The 15,443-nt window shown below is 26.4% G+C and overlaps 1 protein-coding gene across 1 annotated transcript in view; it reads right to left on the bottom strand.

Moving 5' to 3' along the window:
• Positions 1-14,369, bottom strand: part of LOC107450776 (ubiquitin-protein ligase E3B) — a 32,536-nt gene extending 18,167 nt beyond the window's left edge. The window contains exons 1-13 of the mRNA XM_043042361.2: positions 13,812-14,369; positions 10,989-11,094; positions 9,511-9,578; positions 8,428-8,484; positions 7,391-7,495; positions 5,839-5,938; positions 5,055-5,223; positions 3,996-4,101; positions 2,842-2,962; positions 1,801-1,835; positions 1,687-1,716; positions 1,466-1,578; positions 644-819 (exon numbers count right to left, since the gene is read on the bottom strand). Coding sequence (XP_042898295.1) covers positions 644-819; positions 1,466-1,578; positions 1,687-1,716; positions 1,801-1,835; positions 2,842-2,962; positions 3,996-4,101; positions 5,055-5,223; positions 5,839-5,938; positions 7,391-7,495; positions 8,428-8,484; positions 9,511-9,578; positions 10,989-11,094; positions 13,812-13,925 — 1,300 coding nt within the window. The 5' untranslated portion in view covers positions 13,926-14,369. The remainder of the gene's footprint in view (positions 1-643; positions 820-1,465; positions 1,579-1,686; positions 1,717-1,800; positions 1,836-2,841; positions 2,963-3,995; positions 4,102-5,054; positions 5,224-5,838; positions 5,939-7,390; positions 7,496-8,427; positions 8,485-9,510; positions 9,579-10,988; positions 11,095-13,811) is intronic.
• Between the last annotated feature and the right edge of the window lie 1,074 nt (positions 14,370-15,443).

Raw genomic sequence — 15,443 nt, 5'->3', positions numbered from 1 at the left:
TATTCTTCACATAGTTTATGTGACTAGATGAGGTCTTTACTTTCTTGAAATTATTTCACAAAGTTATATTAGCAAGACATATGAACAACAAAATGGATTGTCTCATTGTTATTTAAAAAGTTTTCATACAAGTTTTTACTCTTTAGTGTTGACAAGAATCAAAAAAATTACAGAGGATATTTTTTGATTCAACATTTTTCCTAAAGAAAACGACATAAATAAAATGATAATGATACATGCATAATGATGCTGCTAATTTTATATATGAACAGAAAAAAAAGGAATGCTGTGATGTATTTTAAAACAAGATGGTTGCTGGCTCACTATTCATCATATAAAAAGAAAAAGTATGCTTAGAATTGACCCAAAACTGACTCGTAGAGATGTATAGTTTATTTATTGAAGATCAGAAGGAGTGAACAGAAACTATACATACATGCAGAACTTGAAAATATTCAAGATGAGCAATATGGAGATGGATGAACAATATGGCAAATTAAAATGAACAATATGGCTATATATAAGATAATCTATGTAAATAAAGCAAAATTTGGTGAGCAAAGACAGATTGATGCTGTTAAGTCATGGAATGTTACAACAGGCGTACAAATAAGATACTTATGGAATAAATGGTATAAATTACTTGTTTTGAAAGGTGAATTTTGAACAGGTGAAGTAGCAGGATTATTTGCGGTGGGGCTAGATGGTTGAGGTGCATTTGTGACAGAGTCTACCAGGTGAGAAAACATGGCTTTTATCATTGGTCCACTCCACAGGAGTTGAATTTGCTTCTTAACAAGTGAAAGGGAATCATGGAGCCTAGAAGAAACCATAAATAATAATATATATATGTTTAAAACAAAAGATATGTTTCATTTGAAGTTTAATAGAGAATTAACATATATTAGCATTAATTTAATCTTTTCAGTGATGATATCTAGAGTTGAGCTCACTTATAATGAGCGTGAAAGGAATGTATTATTTGTTTGTCATAACCGAGTGCACCTAAAAAACTGGTTAGTGAAAAAATTCGCAAAAGTTCAAACATATATAAATAAATTACCTACTTCATTTATTTCTGTACAAAACAAAAGGAGCTAATTAATTTGCTTTAAATTATTTTAATGTAGTAACTTATACTATTGGTAAAACAAAATCTAATTTTCACATACAAATACCTCAGAAAGTTGTGAACTATTTTTGGTAATTTCTTTTATCTCTGCTGTCTAATAAAATAAAACTTATAAAGGTAGATAACAATAACACAAAACATACTGATACACTAGAGCCAGAAATCTTCATTTTCCTAATGGTGTTAATTTAGCAGGGGGAAAAATGTAACAAAAATTCTTTAAGTAGAAAAATGTACCACAATGAACATCCAGTTATTTAAAAAGTCATTATTTCTAAATATAGAGCTATGAATTTCTAAATAATTATACTAAATATAGTAACTTATACTAACCCATGATCTACTTTTTGAGCAAACCAGCCTAACACTGGATGCCAGTGAGTTAAGTTTGACTGCTTGTTTACAACATATTTTTGACAGCTCTCTAATATTTTAGTGATCACATTCTGGAACATAAATATAACATAACTTACAAGCAGCTTCAGAACATTTATAAATTTACAATTTTAAAATATAACTTAAAAACTATTTTCATGAACATGAAAAATACTTACAATGAAATCTAACAAATTGGACTGAAGGCACTAAATTTTAAAATAAAACAGTTTTAGTAGCAATAAATAATAAAAGTATAATACTAAATATAAATTAAGTAAATTTGTACTTACTTCAATGTCAGAGTGACCTAAATGTATCAAATTAGCTGAAAGATAAGAAAATAACTATTAAAACATTTATTATTATTAATCAACAATTAAAAGTAAACTATTAATTTCTTATTCAGCCAACTCAAGCTTAAAATGAATGGGAAAATAAAAGTTTGACAGTTAATGAGTTTAAAGATGACATTATTTTGAAAAAAAAAAAGTTAATACCATTTCTATCACTAATGCAATTCAAAATAGTAATGCAATAATGCTATGAAATTAACAAATAGTAACAAACTTTGTAATATTGGTCCTTTGCTCTCTTTGGCATAGCAAATTTTAAAGATGAAAACAATGAAAATTATGAAGAAAAAAATGAAAAATATAATAATGACAATCGAAACAATGAAAAAATAATGAAAAATATAATAATGACAATCGAAACAATGAAAAAAAAATGAAAAATATAATAATGACAATTAAAGCTGACATCGTCAGGGGGAACCAGCTCCAGAAGTCATAAAAATACAAAATCTTTTCTTTTTCCTTGATTTTTGATTTTGCTTTTAATTACTCTCTTTGCTATCTCACAGATAAAACTAGTTTTATCTCCCTATAATGTTAATTAAACAAATATTCCTAGAAAAGGACACTTCAAAAATTAATTTAAATAGTTCAACTTTTTAAGTGTTAAAGAAAGTATCTTAATGTTTGACTGTAAAATTAACAGTGTTTTAAATTTTTTAATAAAAATAAACTGTCAATTCTAATAAGGAATTAAATATAACTTACATATTCCTTTTAAAAAATTTATCAAATTTATTGAATTTTAGGCGTTTGAAATTTTCTTTAATTATAAATCAGACTTACATAATAATTATATAATTTTAAGTATCTAGTACATAAAAAATATATGTAAAAAAAAGGAATTTCTAAACATTTTAGCTCATTTAAGCAAACCAGATTTAGATATGTTTTAAATGTGGGTTTCTTTTTTAGTATTTACATGTTATAAGATTCCTGCTAAAATTTCACTAAATAAATATTTAACTTAATATTTACCTATAAGACAAAGTGCATAATTTCCCTCTAGAGCATTAAACAAAATTCTGGTATTTTGCTCAGATACCAGTAAGTCAATAGCATGTTTGAAAATGTTGTTGCTAGAAAAAATACCTAAACACTGCAAGTAAATAAAAAAAAAAGTTGTCATATTTATATAATATCATATTTACTTATTGATAAAATTTTTTAGATGAACAATAAATAGTAGCTGTTCCAAAAACAATAAAATAACAAAAATAACTTGTAAAAATTTAAAAAAATATATAGTCAAACCTTCATATCACTTAAAAAAACATACAGTCAAACCTTCATATCATTTAAAAAAACATTCAACCAAACCTTCATATCTCTTAAAAATTTAAAAAATAAAAACATACTGTCTAATCCTCACATCACAAGTTTGAACATGAAGAGTGCTTTGATATCACAAAATAATAATAATCTGAATTCTGTACATATTGGCTTTCTCATTACTGGACAATTTTTTTAGTTAAGACAACCAAAATTTAAAAAAAAAAACATATAGTTAAACCCTCATATCACTTAAAATTTAAAAACAAAAACACTCAAACCTTTAGATTACTTAAAAAAACATACAATCAAAGCATCATATCACTTAAAAATTTAATTAAAAAAAAACAGTCAAACTTTCAAAACACAAGTTCCAACATGAAGAATGCTTTGATATCACAAAATAATAACAATCTGAATTCTGTATGTATCGACTTCTCCAATACTGGAATACTTTTTCAGCTACACATTCGCACTAAAACTTAAAGAAATAAATAAGGTTCAACAGATTTATAAAAGTAAATTTTTTCAGACGTGTTTAGGTAACACACTAAACTAATAAAAGGGCTGTAAAATGTAAGGGTTTTTCAAACTACACAAGTATCAATGGAATCTTAACTAGAATTTTTCCTAGAACCATAGATCACAAATAAAAATACAGTCTACGTCTGGTAAAAAAAATAATAATAATAAATAAATAAAATAAAATATTGCCAATTTAACCTAAATGTCTTTAAAAAAAATCACTGCACAACATAATGTTAAAAATTATGTAGCGTTGAAGAAATTTTATATACTAGCAATACACATATATCTGCAAGAAAAACATAGCAGCAGAAGTTACATAATTGTTAACATACCTCAGGTGCAGAGTTATGAAAATGTAAAACAAGAGCAGGAACAGACACAATATGAAGGAGGAATAAATTTAGTAGGTTATTTGAGTATTGAGATGATGCTAAAGGCCTACAACAACAACAATAAAAACGACAATTCAGACACACATATTAAAAGAAAAATACATTTTCTGAATAAAAATACAATTTTTGTACAGTAAATCAATGTGTAAATTTTTGGTAATTGAAATTAACTGTGATATTTTCTGTACCTTAAGAAGAAAAAGTCTTCAGGTGCAGAAAATATCTAGATATATATTAAAAGAAGATAAATACTTTTACTTGTAAAATGAAAAGAATAACAAGATTCATCAAAAAGCTCAAATACAGTGACACTTTGGTGACTCGAAGCAGTATTAAATGTCTAAATTTTTATTTATTGATTATTGATGATTTATTGATTATTTGTCTTTACAAGAATAGACAAATCCAATATCAAATATCCTCTTGTATTTTCTTTTTTTTACAAAAGCAGGTATTGTTAAGGCAAAATACAAACTTAAGAGTTAAGTTAGAGAAAATAAAGGAGACAAAGTTAAGTTTGAGAGTTAAAAAAAAAGTTAGAAGAAAAATCCTGATAAAATTATAAAAAGTATTTAAATATAGAAATTAACTAAAGAAAAATTTGAAAAATTTTACTCACAGATGAAATTTAACATTTTGTAAAGGAAAATTTCTTAAAATAATTGATAAAAAATTAATTTTTATGAAATTATTGATAAAAATTTAATTGAAATCTTAAGATTGCAGAGTGTATTTTATTTTGTCGCTTAAATATATTGAGTTTACATAAAATATTTTACAGACATCAGTTAAAATAAAACTTCAGTGACTAAAAAAAAAATTAAAAAAAATTCATAATTTGAGTATTATAATTCTTGTATCTGTAAGAGAGTATCAATTTGTAAAAAGTAAAACAAGGCAGCAGAAATTTTCATTTTCACATAAATGTGAATTCATGAAAACAAAGTATCACTTTACAATCAAAATAATTACTTAATACACAGAAAGTCATATTCTTACCGAGTTGATATATTAGTGATAGCTAAAAGAGTAGCTCGCTTTAAACATGGTTTTACTCGAACTAAACCTCTCAGCAAAACAGTTTGAAGTATACTATAAAGCCCTTTAGAAACTAAAAAGCCCATAATGTTAGCACATAGTTGGTTCATTGCAGGTTTTAATGCTTCTCCTAAATTAAAAATATAATAGAAAAGTAAGAAAAATGCTGCACAAGTAGTTTAAAATATTCATATAACAATGGAAAAAAATAATGATTTAAATAAATAGTTAAGCATATATGTAGCTAAATATATGCCTGATGTCTATATTAACTTCTTAAATAAGACTGTATCATAAACCTTTAATAATAAGTACAATTAATAATTTTTGTAACACATAATTGCTTAAATTAAGAGGAAAAAACAAGACTAAAAAGATCAATCACAAGTTAATTTTGATATTAAAATTTGATAATAAACATTAAGTCTAGAAAAATAAAATAAAAATTTACTAATTATACTCCCAGATGGATTTGTATCTTAATAATTATTTTTTTTGCAAAACCTAGGTAATATGTTTATTTATTTATTGAGTTATTTTTTGAAATTAAGATAAAAATTGAAATATTTTTTAAGCTATTTTAAAATAACTATTCTCAAATACATAATTTAAAGGAAGGAATCAAATTACTATACTAATACAAACTACTCAAACATTTTTTCTTTATTGAATAAAACTGAAAAAAAAAAATTATAAGACGAACTATTTAAATTTTTTTTCAAACATGAAAATTTAAAACAAATACCTTGTTTATTATTGAGTACTTTCCACGTTCCAATGCTGGTAAATGAAACAAGCATATGAAGGAACAACATCATGGCTTTTGCATCTTGAGACCATTCAGGCTAAAATACATAAACAAAATATAAATAAATCACATAACTGAAGTTGTATACTTCAATTTCATTTTATGAAAAAAGTTATAGAGAACAAAGAGTTTTTTCGGTCATTTTTTTTATTGAGTTACCAATCAAATCTAGCAACAAAACTATAAATAGTTATATCATTACTTTTGCAACAGATATATATTTTCATTGATGAAGACTGAAGTAACATGAATATTTAAAAATAGGAAAAGAATAAAATATACAGCTTAATTTGAGATTTGTAATCATTTCATTTATAATGAAATACTTTGATATAAAATAGAGATGTAAGTTCAGCGAAGAATGACAACATCAAAATTTTAAGATATAATTTTGTTCACAAAATTCGAAACCTCGTGCAAAAATAAATACTTATAAATCAAAGGAATAATTTAAATGATATTTGAGTCTTCAATAACATGTTTTTATTTCTATTTTTGCACACTTACTTAATCCTTGACTCTACAGGCCATGAAGGACTTTGGCCTCCTTTATCACACAACTCCACTTTTGTGTCCTTGGCCTTTATCCTCCAATTTTTGATTTTAAATTTTTTTAGACCTCTTTCCACCTCCTCAAGCCATCGTTTTCTAGGGTGTCCGATCTTTCTATTTCCCTCTCGTTTTCCTTTATAAAGTTTCTTTGTTGCTCTTTCCTCACCCATTCGTTCCAGATGTCGGAGCCATTGTATTCTTTTTGCTTTTATTAAATTTACTATATCTTTTCTTAATATACAGTACAGAACCCGTTATCCGGAATTCAGAAAGCCGGAAAACCAAAAAACCGGAATGAAATTCAATAAATTTTCCTGCTATTTTCAAAAAAATATTTTTTTCCTCATAAGATTTTAGGATTTTTCTTTCTTTTTTGAAACATGTTTACCTTACCATCATTTTGGAAATAATCATTAGTGTATTACTTCATCATTTGTTCTTCTTTTTAAGATTTCCAAATTTTTTTTTTTTAGTTGTGTTTAACAATAAAAAACAACGGCTTTTTATAGCGATTCAAAAAGCCGGAAAAATCAGTTATCCGGAATAGCGATGGTCCCAATCGATTCCCTACTGTAGTTTACTTAACTCTAAATAAATTAATCCTAATTCTCCAAAAACCTCCATCTTTTTTTACACACTACATTAATATATTTTGTTTAACGTAACATCATCTAATGATTATCAGTTGCATTTTGATGGTACTGTGCTGTATCATGAAGAAATAGAAAAGCATATGATGAGAATCGAAGCAGTAATTTTATCTAACATTTATTCTGATAATATTAATTTTATTCAAGAATTTGAAACTTTGAGTTGAAACTTGATCCCTAATAGATAATTGCTTATCAAATTCCTGATATGATTATTACAAAACAAGAATATATTAAATTTTCTGTTATTATACAAAAATAATTTTAAAACATGAACAATATTTTACCTTTAAAGATTTCAGGTATACACAACATTGCCATAATACAATTTTTATGTGATGAATCCATCCAACTGCCAGATCCTTGTTGAAAGCAACAGCAATATAGCTTTTCTGCAAATAAATAATACTATAAATAGATATGGATATTTAAGAATATTTTGAACATAATTATCTAATACATCTAATCACTTAAAAGTTTTTTTCACCTAAGACATCAGAATGTCATTCGCAAAATATACATGATGCATTCTATATAAAATTCAGACAAGTTCAGAAAGATTAAAAAATAAACCAAAACCTAAGTGTTTTAAAGAAAGCATTAAGGCAAGAAATACGAGAAATTAGACAGGTTTTTTACTTTTATACTTTGTAAAATTCATAAAAAGATCCCGTAAAGCTTATTCTTATTATATTGCAAAATATTTTAAGGTGAACTTACAGTACATCTCATATATTAGTAAAATTAAAACTTACAGGTTCTTACCAGTTCTTTAATTCAAATCAATGATATATTTTACACTTTTAAACAAAATTATCAATTTTTTAAGCATTATCTTAGAGAATAAAAGATACATGAAAGCTAAAAAAATCGTATTCATAAATTAATAATTAAAAAGCAAGGAAGAATCCTAAAACCAATATTTTTAAAACAAAATATCTTAAGATAAAAATAAATGTACTTTTATTTTCATAACAAATAAGGTATACACTAATAACTTGATTAATCCACAGTCTTCTTACAACCTGCAGGCTTTTCTGCAGAGAAAATGAGTTTTTTTCAAGTTGCAGTGTAGAGAAACAGTGTGTTTCATTATATATTTTTGTTCAGTGAAAGAAAAGCATTTAATCTGGGCTTGTAGAACAGGAGTGTTAGAATAATAAGTGTTATGTTAAATAAATGTACACTCAAAAATAATTCATAAAACAAAAATGAAGCTAAAAACAGTATTTAACACTTTTTATTAAAAGTTTTAATTATTATAAGTTTAATCTAAATAATCATTTACGCAACAATAGAATTTTAATAATAACGGTTGTTTTACCTTTAAAGAGTCACTATCAAGACTAGCAATGATATATTTGCAAACTTTTTCAAATCTCTAAAATGAAACCATTAAAACAATTTAGTTTTATTGCAATAAAAATATAACAGAGCCCTGATAATCTGATTTAATCTAGCTTATCACTATCTGATTACTGAAAACTCAGTTTAGGTAGATCACACTATCATCCAAAAAAAATTAGCTATAACCAGACGTCTACAAATCCTGCACACCTAGTTACCACGGGAACTAAACAACTGTAGCTGGTGCCCAACATTTTAGTAAAATTTAGTATAAAAGCAAAATGCTGTATGATAAAAAAATTTTTACAACATGTAGGATCCTAAAAATTGATTCTGGAATCTAAAAATTTTGCATTTTTGTAGTCCCCAGCCTTTTAAATACAGTCGAACCTCATTAAGGTGAACACGCTTTAAATGAATTTCTTTAATGTGAACAAATTTCTAATTCCCCGTCAAATTGAATAAGCATTTAATGCTTCAAAGTACTTTTAACGCGAACTCGAATTTCACTACTCTGGGAAAAACTCTTAATTTTGACGTGAACAGAAAACTTATTTCCTCTTTGATCAGTAAGAAAACTGATCATTCATGGTTCTATATAAAAAAGAGTAGCCATTTTAATGCTTTGTTTTAGTGTTAATAATGAGTTTATATTTGGTTACGTTAGTTATAGTTAAGTTGAGTGATAACCTTTTCATTGCTGAATATTGACATATAACATAAAATTTTTCATGTCAGAAATTCTAGTCTGTGCATTTTTGGTTTTATTATTTTGCGTGCAAATAAAAATTGGATATTTTAAAAAATTTTTATCTGAAAAGAAATGTATGTTAGAATTCTGTGATTCATAACTTTACAATGCAACATTATTTCGCACTTTTCAGATATTGTATTTTGTACACAATGTCACATTTCATATTGATTTTACCAAACATTTTGATTGATTATTTTCAATTTTATCAAATATGCTTCATTCCTTGCACTAGTAGGGAATCAGATTATCGGGACTCAACTGTAAATACATTTCAATTTAAAATATTTTGATATTCAAAATAATCACCTCTCTATCACAGACGTCTTCACTGATGACAAATATCAGTTTCCTTATCACTTTGTACATATCTATGACTATATAAAGAACAAATGTTTAAAAATACTTAAGAGAAACAAATCTGCTTCTTTTTACAAATCATGTAATGATAATAAATAGCATTTTATCTGAAATTTTTTTATTATTTCATGTTATTTTAACAGAATACTGAACATGTTTAAAGTATGTTATTTTAAATTACCAAATTTGAGTGAAATCAATCAAATAATTTCAGAGTAATAAAAATAAAATTTCTAAATTTTCATTTTTTCAAAACTATTTGACTAATTTAATTCAAACTTTGGGTTTGGTCTTTTTAAATTGGCAATTAATAATACCAATGTAATAATAACATTAACATATAAAAAATTACAAGACAGCAAATATCTGGTATGCTGGGTGGTGTATTAGGTCAACCGCTGTCTATAAGTCGATTATTATTCCCATAGATATCATGTGTCAAATTATACTATATTCTGCTGCAAGTTAAGAAAAACCATTATCCCCATGGTGAGAACCTGTTTGCATCAAAACGTACGCTAAATGGGCGTGAAGCTCCAAGCGTGAACGAAAATCAACACTGCCAACTCTTGAAACTACGTAACATGTCCTTCATTTTGCTTATAAAAAACAGCAATAATTAAATTTCTGTCTGACCAGTTCAATTTTTAAAAGATTTTACATTGTTCTGAAAGCATAATTATATAATTATGGCTAAATAAAACATAACTACATGCAACCGTGGATGATTACTTAAATCCTATACTGCAATGGTCTTTTCTTAACTTGCTACGGAGTATAGATGCATGGCAAAATGTGGATTCATGTGTTATTGAAAAATGTTTTAAAAAGAGTGATGTGTTGAAATCTTTGGCTAGTGGTGACGAAGATGTTTTGAGAAACTCAACAGATGAGAATGAAATATAATTCATGGCAGAGTGGGATCCGTATGACGATACTGCTAAGGTTATTGAATTCGACACATGTGATTTTCTGGAATCTTTAAATTTGTAGCTTGATGGTATTTTTTAAAAAAAGTTTTCATCGTGTTATTATGTTAGAAATACACATTAATAATAATAATAATTAATACTCTATAACTTTCCTCGTTCTCATTTTTTTCTGAATGTATTTCAAAATATAGTGTTTCTAAAAAAAAAATCTTTCTCTTTAAAGAAAATATAAGAAGAGGAAATTCAAATTCAATTGTATATAACATATTAAAAAAAGTTTTTGAAAGTAATTTGTAAAAGTAAATTGATACAGAGTTATTCACATCCATCTCATTGTTTATAATGTATCGATATTTTACGATTAGCAAATTTTTGACATTATTACCGGTGCCTAATTTGACACCTAATATATAAAAATTTTGGGTTTTGAAATGTAAACTTATACCCCAGAATATAAAATATAGATATATTTATAAAAACTCAATACAAACATACCTGGTGGTAACTTGTTACTTTCAGTGAATTCAAGAAAGGTTTCATCAAATTCTTTTTTGACATTCTGCTTTAAGGTCTTTCTAGATATGTAGCCTCTAGTATATGCCTAAAAAAATAATCTCTCAGTGCAGTAAAAAATATAACAGAAGTTCAAAAGTATTTAAATTTTCAATAAAAAAATGCAAAATTACTGATACAATTGAGATTTTTTTTTTCTTAAAAAAGAAGCTAAAAAAAGGCAATAAAATACAGTGCTACAAAAGTAGAAGTAAAATCAGTGGGTACAACTGCACACACAGGTTTTCATTGTTCTAGTGGCTCTGGTTTGAAAAAGATTTTAATGAGCAGTGTTATTCCAGTAGACATTGGAAAAATGGGTCAATATAATTCAGGACTTCTTTTAATGAACAGAGATCTGTACTTAAAATAATTTAAATCTCCTATATAAAGGTATAAGTATATAAATGAGATGAGTACTGTATGATTAAGAAAAATATTTTAAAATTAGTAATTGATTCAGTAATTATTCAACAAAGAATTAAAACAAAAATTGCCAATTAATTGTCCTTATAAGATCCAAATCAAGTGATATTTTTATAAGTTAATTTCAATAAACTAGATTCTTTTTGAATTGTACTAATTCACAGTGCTGATTAGATATTTTAAAATAGTATTTTGCTATAAGTAGGATAATAAATCGAAATCACTGACATTTGAGTAGCATGTCTGATCAGACCTGAATAATATACATGAACACGGTTTGTGGAAATTTTTTTACCATTATTAAAAAAGAAAAACAAATGCCTCTTCAAAAAAAAATTTTTTTTTTTTTTAAATTTCTGAAAGAAAAAAAAGACTAATTTTTACCCTTTTTCCTACCAATGCAAGAGCGATTTCAAATAACATTCACATAATTTAAAATCACACTTTGCGATTCCTTTTTACACGCTTAATAAATGAGCATAATTTTTCAGATTTTCATGATTTTATATCAAATATTGCGTTTTGTATGCACGTTATTTAAAAGCCACTCTCATGATTCATGTTCATATGACTTAAAAATTATTCATCGGAATTTCTATTCACAAGATTTGAAAATCAAAACAAGAGATTCATATTAAAGCGATTATAAAATCAAACATCGAGAATAGTATCCACAGGATTTCAAAAATTAAATTCGAGATTCATATGATGTAAAAATCACAAAATCAAGATTCATATTCACACAATTTATATAAATAAAATCTCGCACGAATAGTTTTATTAAAGTGTAACTAACATTCTGTGGATAAATGCTTCCTACATACACTTTTTCCATGCTGTAAATTTTGGTATTTTATCAATGATTTAAAAAGTGTTTTTGTAAATGAAATATTTCGATTCCTATTTTTAGCTTTCTAGGTTTTTGATCAAACATATCTCTGTGGAATGAATCAATATGGAATTCCATAATATATTTTAAAAAAATCCATGATTTTTATACAAATTTCACCAAAATGAGGTCACCACAAAAGGGTTAGTACTTACAAAATTTAATGAAATGCTCGCAGGAAGTTATTAAATTGAGAATTTGTGTTCGCAGTAAGCTTTTCATTTTATCTAACTTTGTGTATGATACCAGTTTGTTAAAAAATGAAAAATCTGCTTTAGCATAGATTCAGAATAACAACAAATTATCTGAAATGATCCATGAAGAAACATAATAGAATAAAATATTATTTTCACTGAATATTGGTTACCATTTATTTTTTTATGATAAATACATCTATTAAATTTCACAAATATTTTTCAAGCCATTTAAAGTGAGAATAACGAGTCCCAGTGGACTCATTATAAAATTTTTTTTGCATCCCCCGAATGATTTGGTTGTATATTTGATGCCCTACATAGCATAAGCAGAATTACTGCTATACTGTTCACATTTCAAACAATCATAATTGAGTTTTTTATCAATATAAGATGAATAAATCAGTTACTTTAACAATTTTTTTTTTTTTTTAGTGATACTTCAATCTATTTAATTGGGCATTTTTTTAAAATAAAAATTGAACAAAATTGAATTGACAAAATTGAAAATTGCAGAATTTTTAAAAACAAATTAAGTCAACTATAGAAAAGAAAAGTAGGAATTTATAGGTTAACACAAGTTATAAGTAACTTTTTCCTCCGCATGAAAAAAAAAGATAAGATTAACTATAATATCTTTGAAAAAGAAGGCAAGAAATGAGATATAAGAATGCTTATTTATTATTATTACTTATGAAAACTTGAGGTAAGATTTTCATATCAGTACCTACGCAAAAATAATTGCCAAGTTTTGGCAACTTCTGTACAATGATCCTTTAGAAACTAAAGAAAAAAATATCGCTGAAGGGGACCAACTTGAAAGGTATAACTTGCAGTCACCAGCAGGTAAAACAATACACATTTTTAAAAAAGTTTTGTAAGTTAAAAAACCCTTTGGCCGCTTGGTGAAGATAGGTGTTAACAGTTACTGGTACTAAAATATGATTAAATTTCTGAATAACTTAATCCCTAAATTTGATGAGGGAAACATTCAAGATAAGTAAGAAAATCATGAATAGTTCTTAGGTGAACTATTCTATTATGCTAGTCAATGTAGTACGAGTTAAATCTTTTTGTCTAACTTATTGCTGCTTACTTAAATATATTACTACTTATACAAAAGGAATTATTCTTCAATTTATAACTGTTTACAAACAAGGATCATTAACGACAAAAGAAAAGCTTTGCAAAAGGAAATTATTTGAAGATTTTTAATTTCTAAAGCAATATGCAAAGAAAACAAAATATTCGTCTTACTTGTATTATTAAAGTTGCTTGTTCACGTTTTTTCTCTAAAGCTCTTTCTAATCTAGCAGCTTTAGCCTGTTCCAAAAACAGGTCTTTACTACTAGTATTTGATATTTCAAACATTTTTTTAAAATTTATAAGCGGTAACGCTTAACCTAGTACTGCACATAAACTAAAACAATTAAAAAACATGTTCTAATAATTTTTAGGAAAATAATTCAAATATACTTTATAGCATATTTAAACTAAAAAAGTAATTAAGTAAATGGTTGTAATTAAAAGAGCTTTGAGTTCATAAACTGCAACTGTTTTTAGACAATGTTATATAGAGTTTCCGTTTCAAATAAAAATATGATATTTCTGATATTTGTACAGCATTACATGTGCAATCAATGAAAAATTTCTCAACATTAAAATAAATATCCCATTAAAATTTAAAGACAATCAGACAGCTTTCAGTTTTGATGTCTTGTTGTGTATTAAAAGTCACCATTGCCAATTTTAAAATTGTAAAGTACACCTTTGTTACAATTAACTGCATTTATGCTGTTGAAATATTTTGAGTATAGTAGCGCCCTCTACAGTAATCAGTTTTCGAGCTTTCAATCACATGGTAAAGAGTGCTACCTAGAGTTAGAATGATTTTTTTAATAATGTCGAGGAATTCTTGTGATATCCTGCTCTCATTATTAACTAGTTACATAAATTAAGGAAGTAATAAATAAAAGGGTGATCACAACAAAGCTTACTGCAGCAAAAATCTGAAAAAATTTATTTAGTGATTCATAAAATTTTTTTGAGCTTTCAAAAATTTTTAATGCATATTCTACCTCATAATAGTAAATTTAAAAATGAAAAAAATGTGCTAAAATGGCATCAAAGATTCAGATGTTGCAAAATTCGCGATCGCACCACTCGAATACGCCATCTGGGGAGAGACTGGTTTCATGCCTTTAGCCCTTCTCCCTTCCCTCTCCTCCTCTTTTCAGTTTTATAGGAATGTACTACGATAATTTCCCTTTTCTAAATATTTTCCCCTTTTATTTAATAAAAATATTTTTTAAAATTTCTATGATACTTTTCTTTAGAACTATGTTTAGTGTAGTTTTCAGTTCCATATAGTTTTTTAAGTGAAAAGATTTTAATCTATGTGAAAATCAAGAGAGATCTAGCGTACTTCCTTCCTCTATGACTTTCGACACGCTAATGGGGAAAGCATGTGAAGTGTTGCCATAGGAAAAGAGTTCTGCTCTACGCCACCTGCAGCCCATTTCGATATGGGGAAATAATATAAACAGTGAATATTGTGGTTACTATGACTACTTTGCATTTTGACCATCTATGCTTTGGGCCATATAACCATTTTTTTTAGTCAAGTGGAGAGGAAGAGCCCTTAGTCCAAGCGCCTAGTGGCCAAACGACTGTCTCTTGATGAAAAAAATTAGGCTTATGTGGCAATTTTCACCCTTCATAGTGCGTATTTTTGCCTATGATAATAATACTACCTGCAATTTCGCTTTGTGCTAATCAGAGTAGAATTTATGTTTTTTACAATAATAAAAATAAAAGATTTTATAAAAATTGGTCTCTGCAGCAGATTCTCTGGAATTAATTACATGCACACTTTTAATAATGAAGTAT

The sequence above is a fragment of the Parasteatoda tepidariorum genome, chromosome 8 (assembly GCF_043381705.1).
Source record: "Parasteatoda tepidariorum isolate YZ-2023 chromosome 8, CAS_Ptep_4.0, whole genome shotgun sequence".
NCBI classification, from domain to species: Eukaryota; Metazoa; Arthropoda; class Arachnida; order Araneae; family Theridiidae; genus Parasteatoda; species Parasteatoda tepidariorum.
This window is presented reverse-complemented; position numbering and strand designations above follow the sequence as displayed.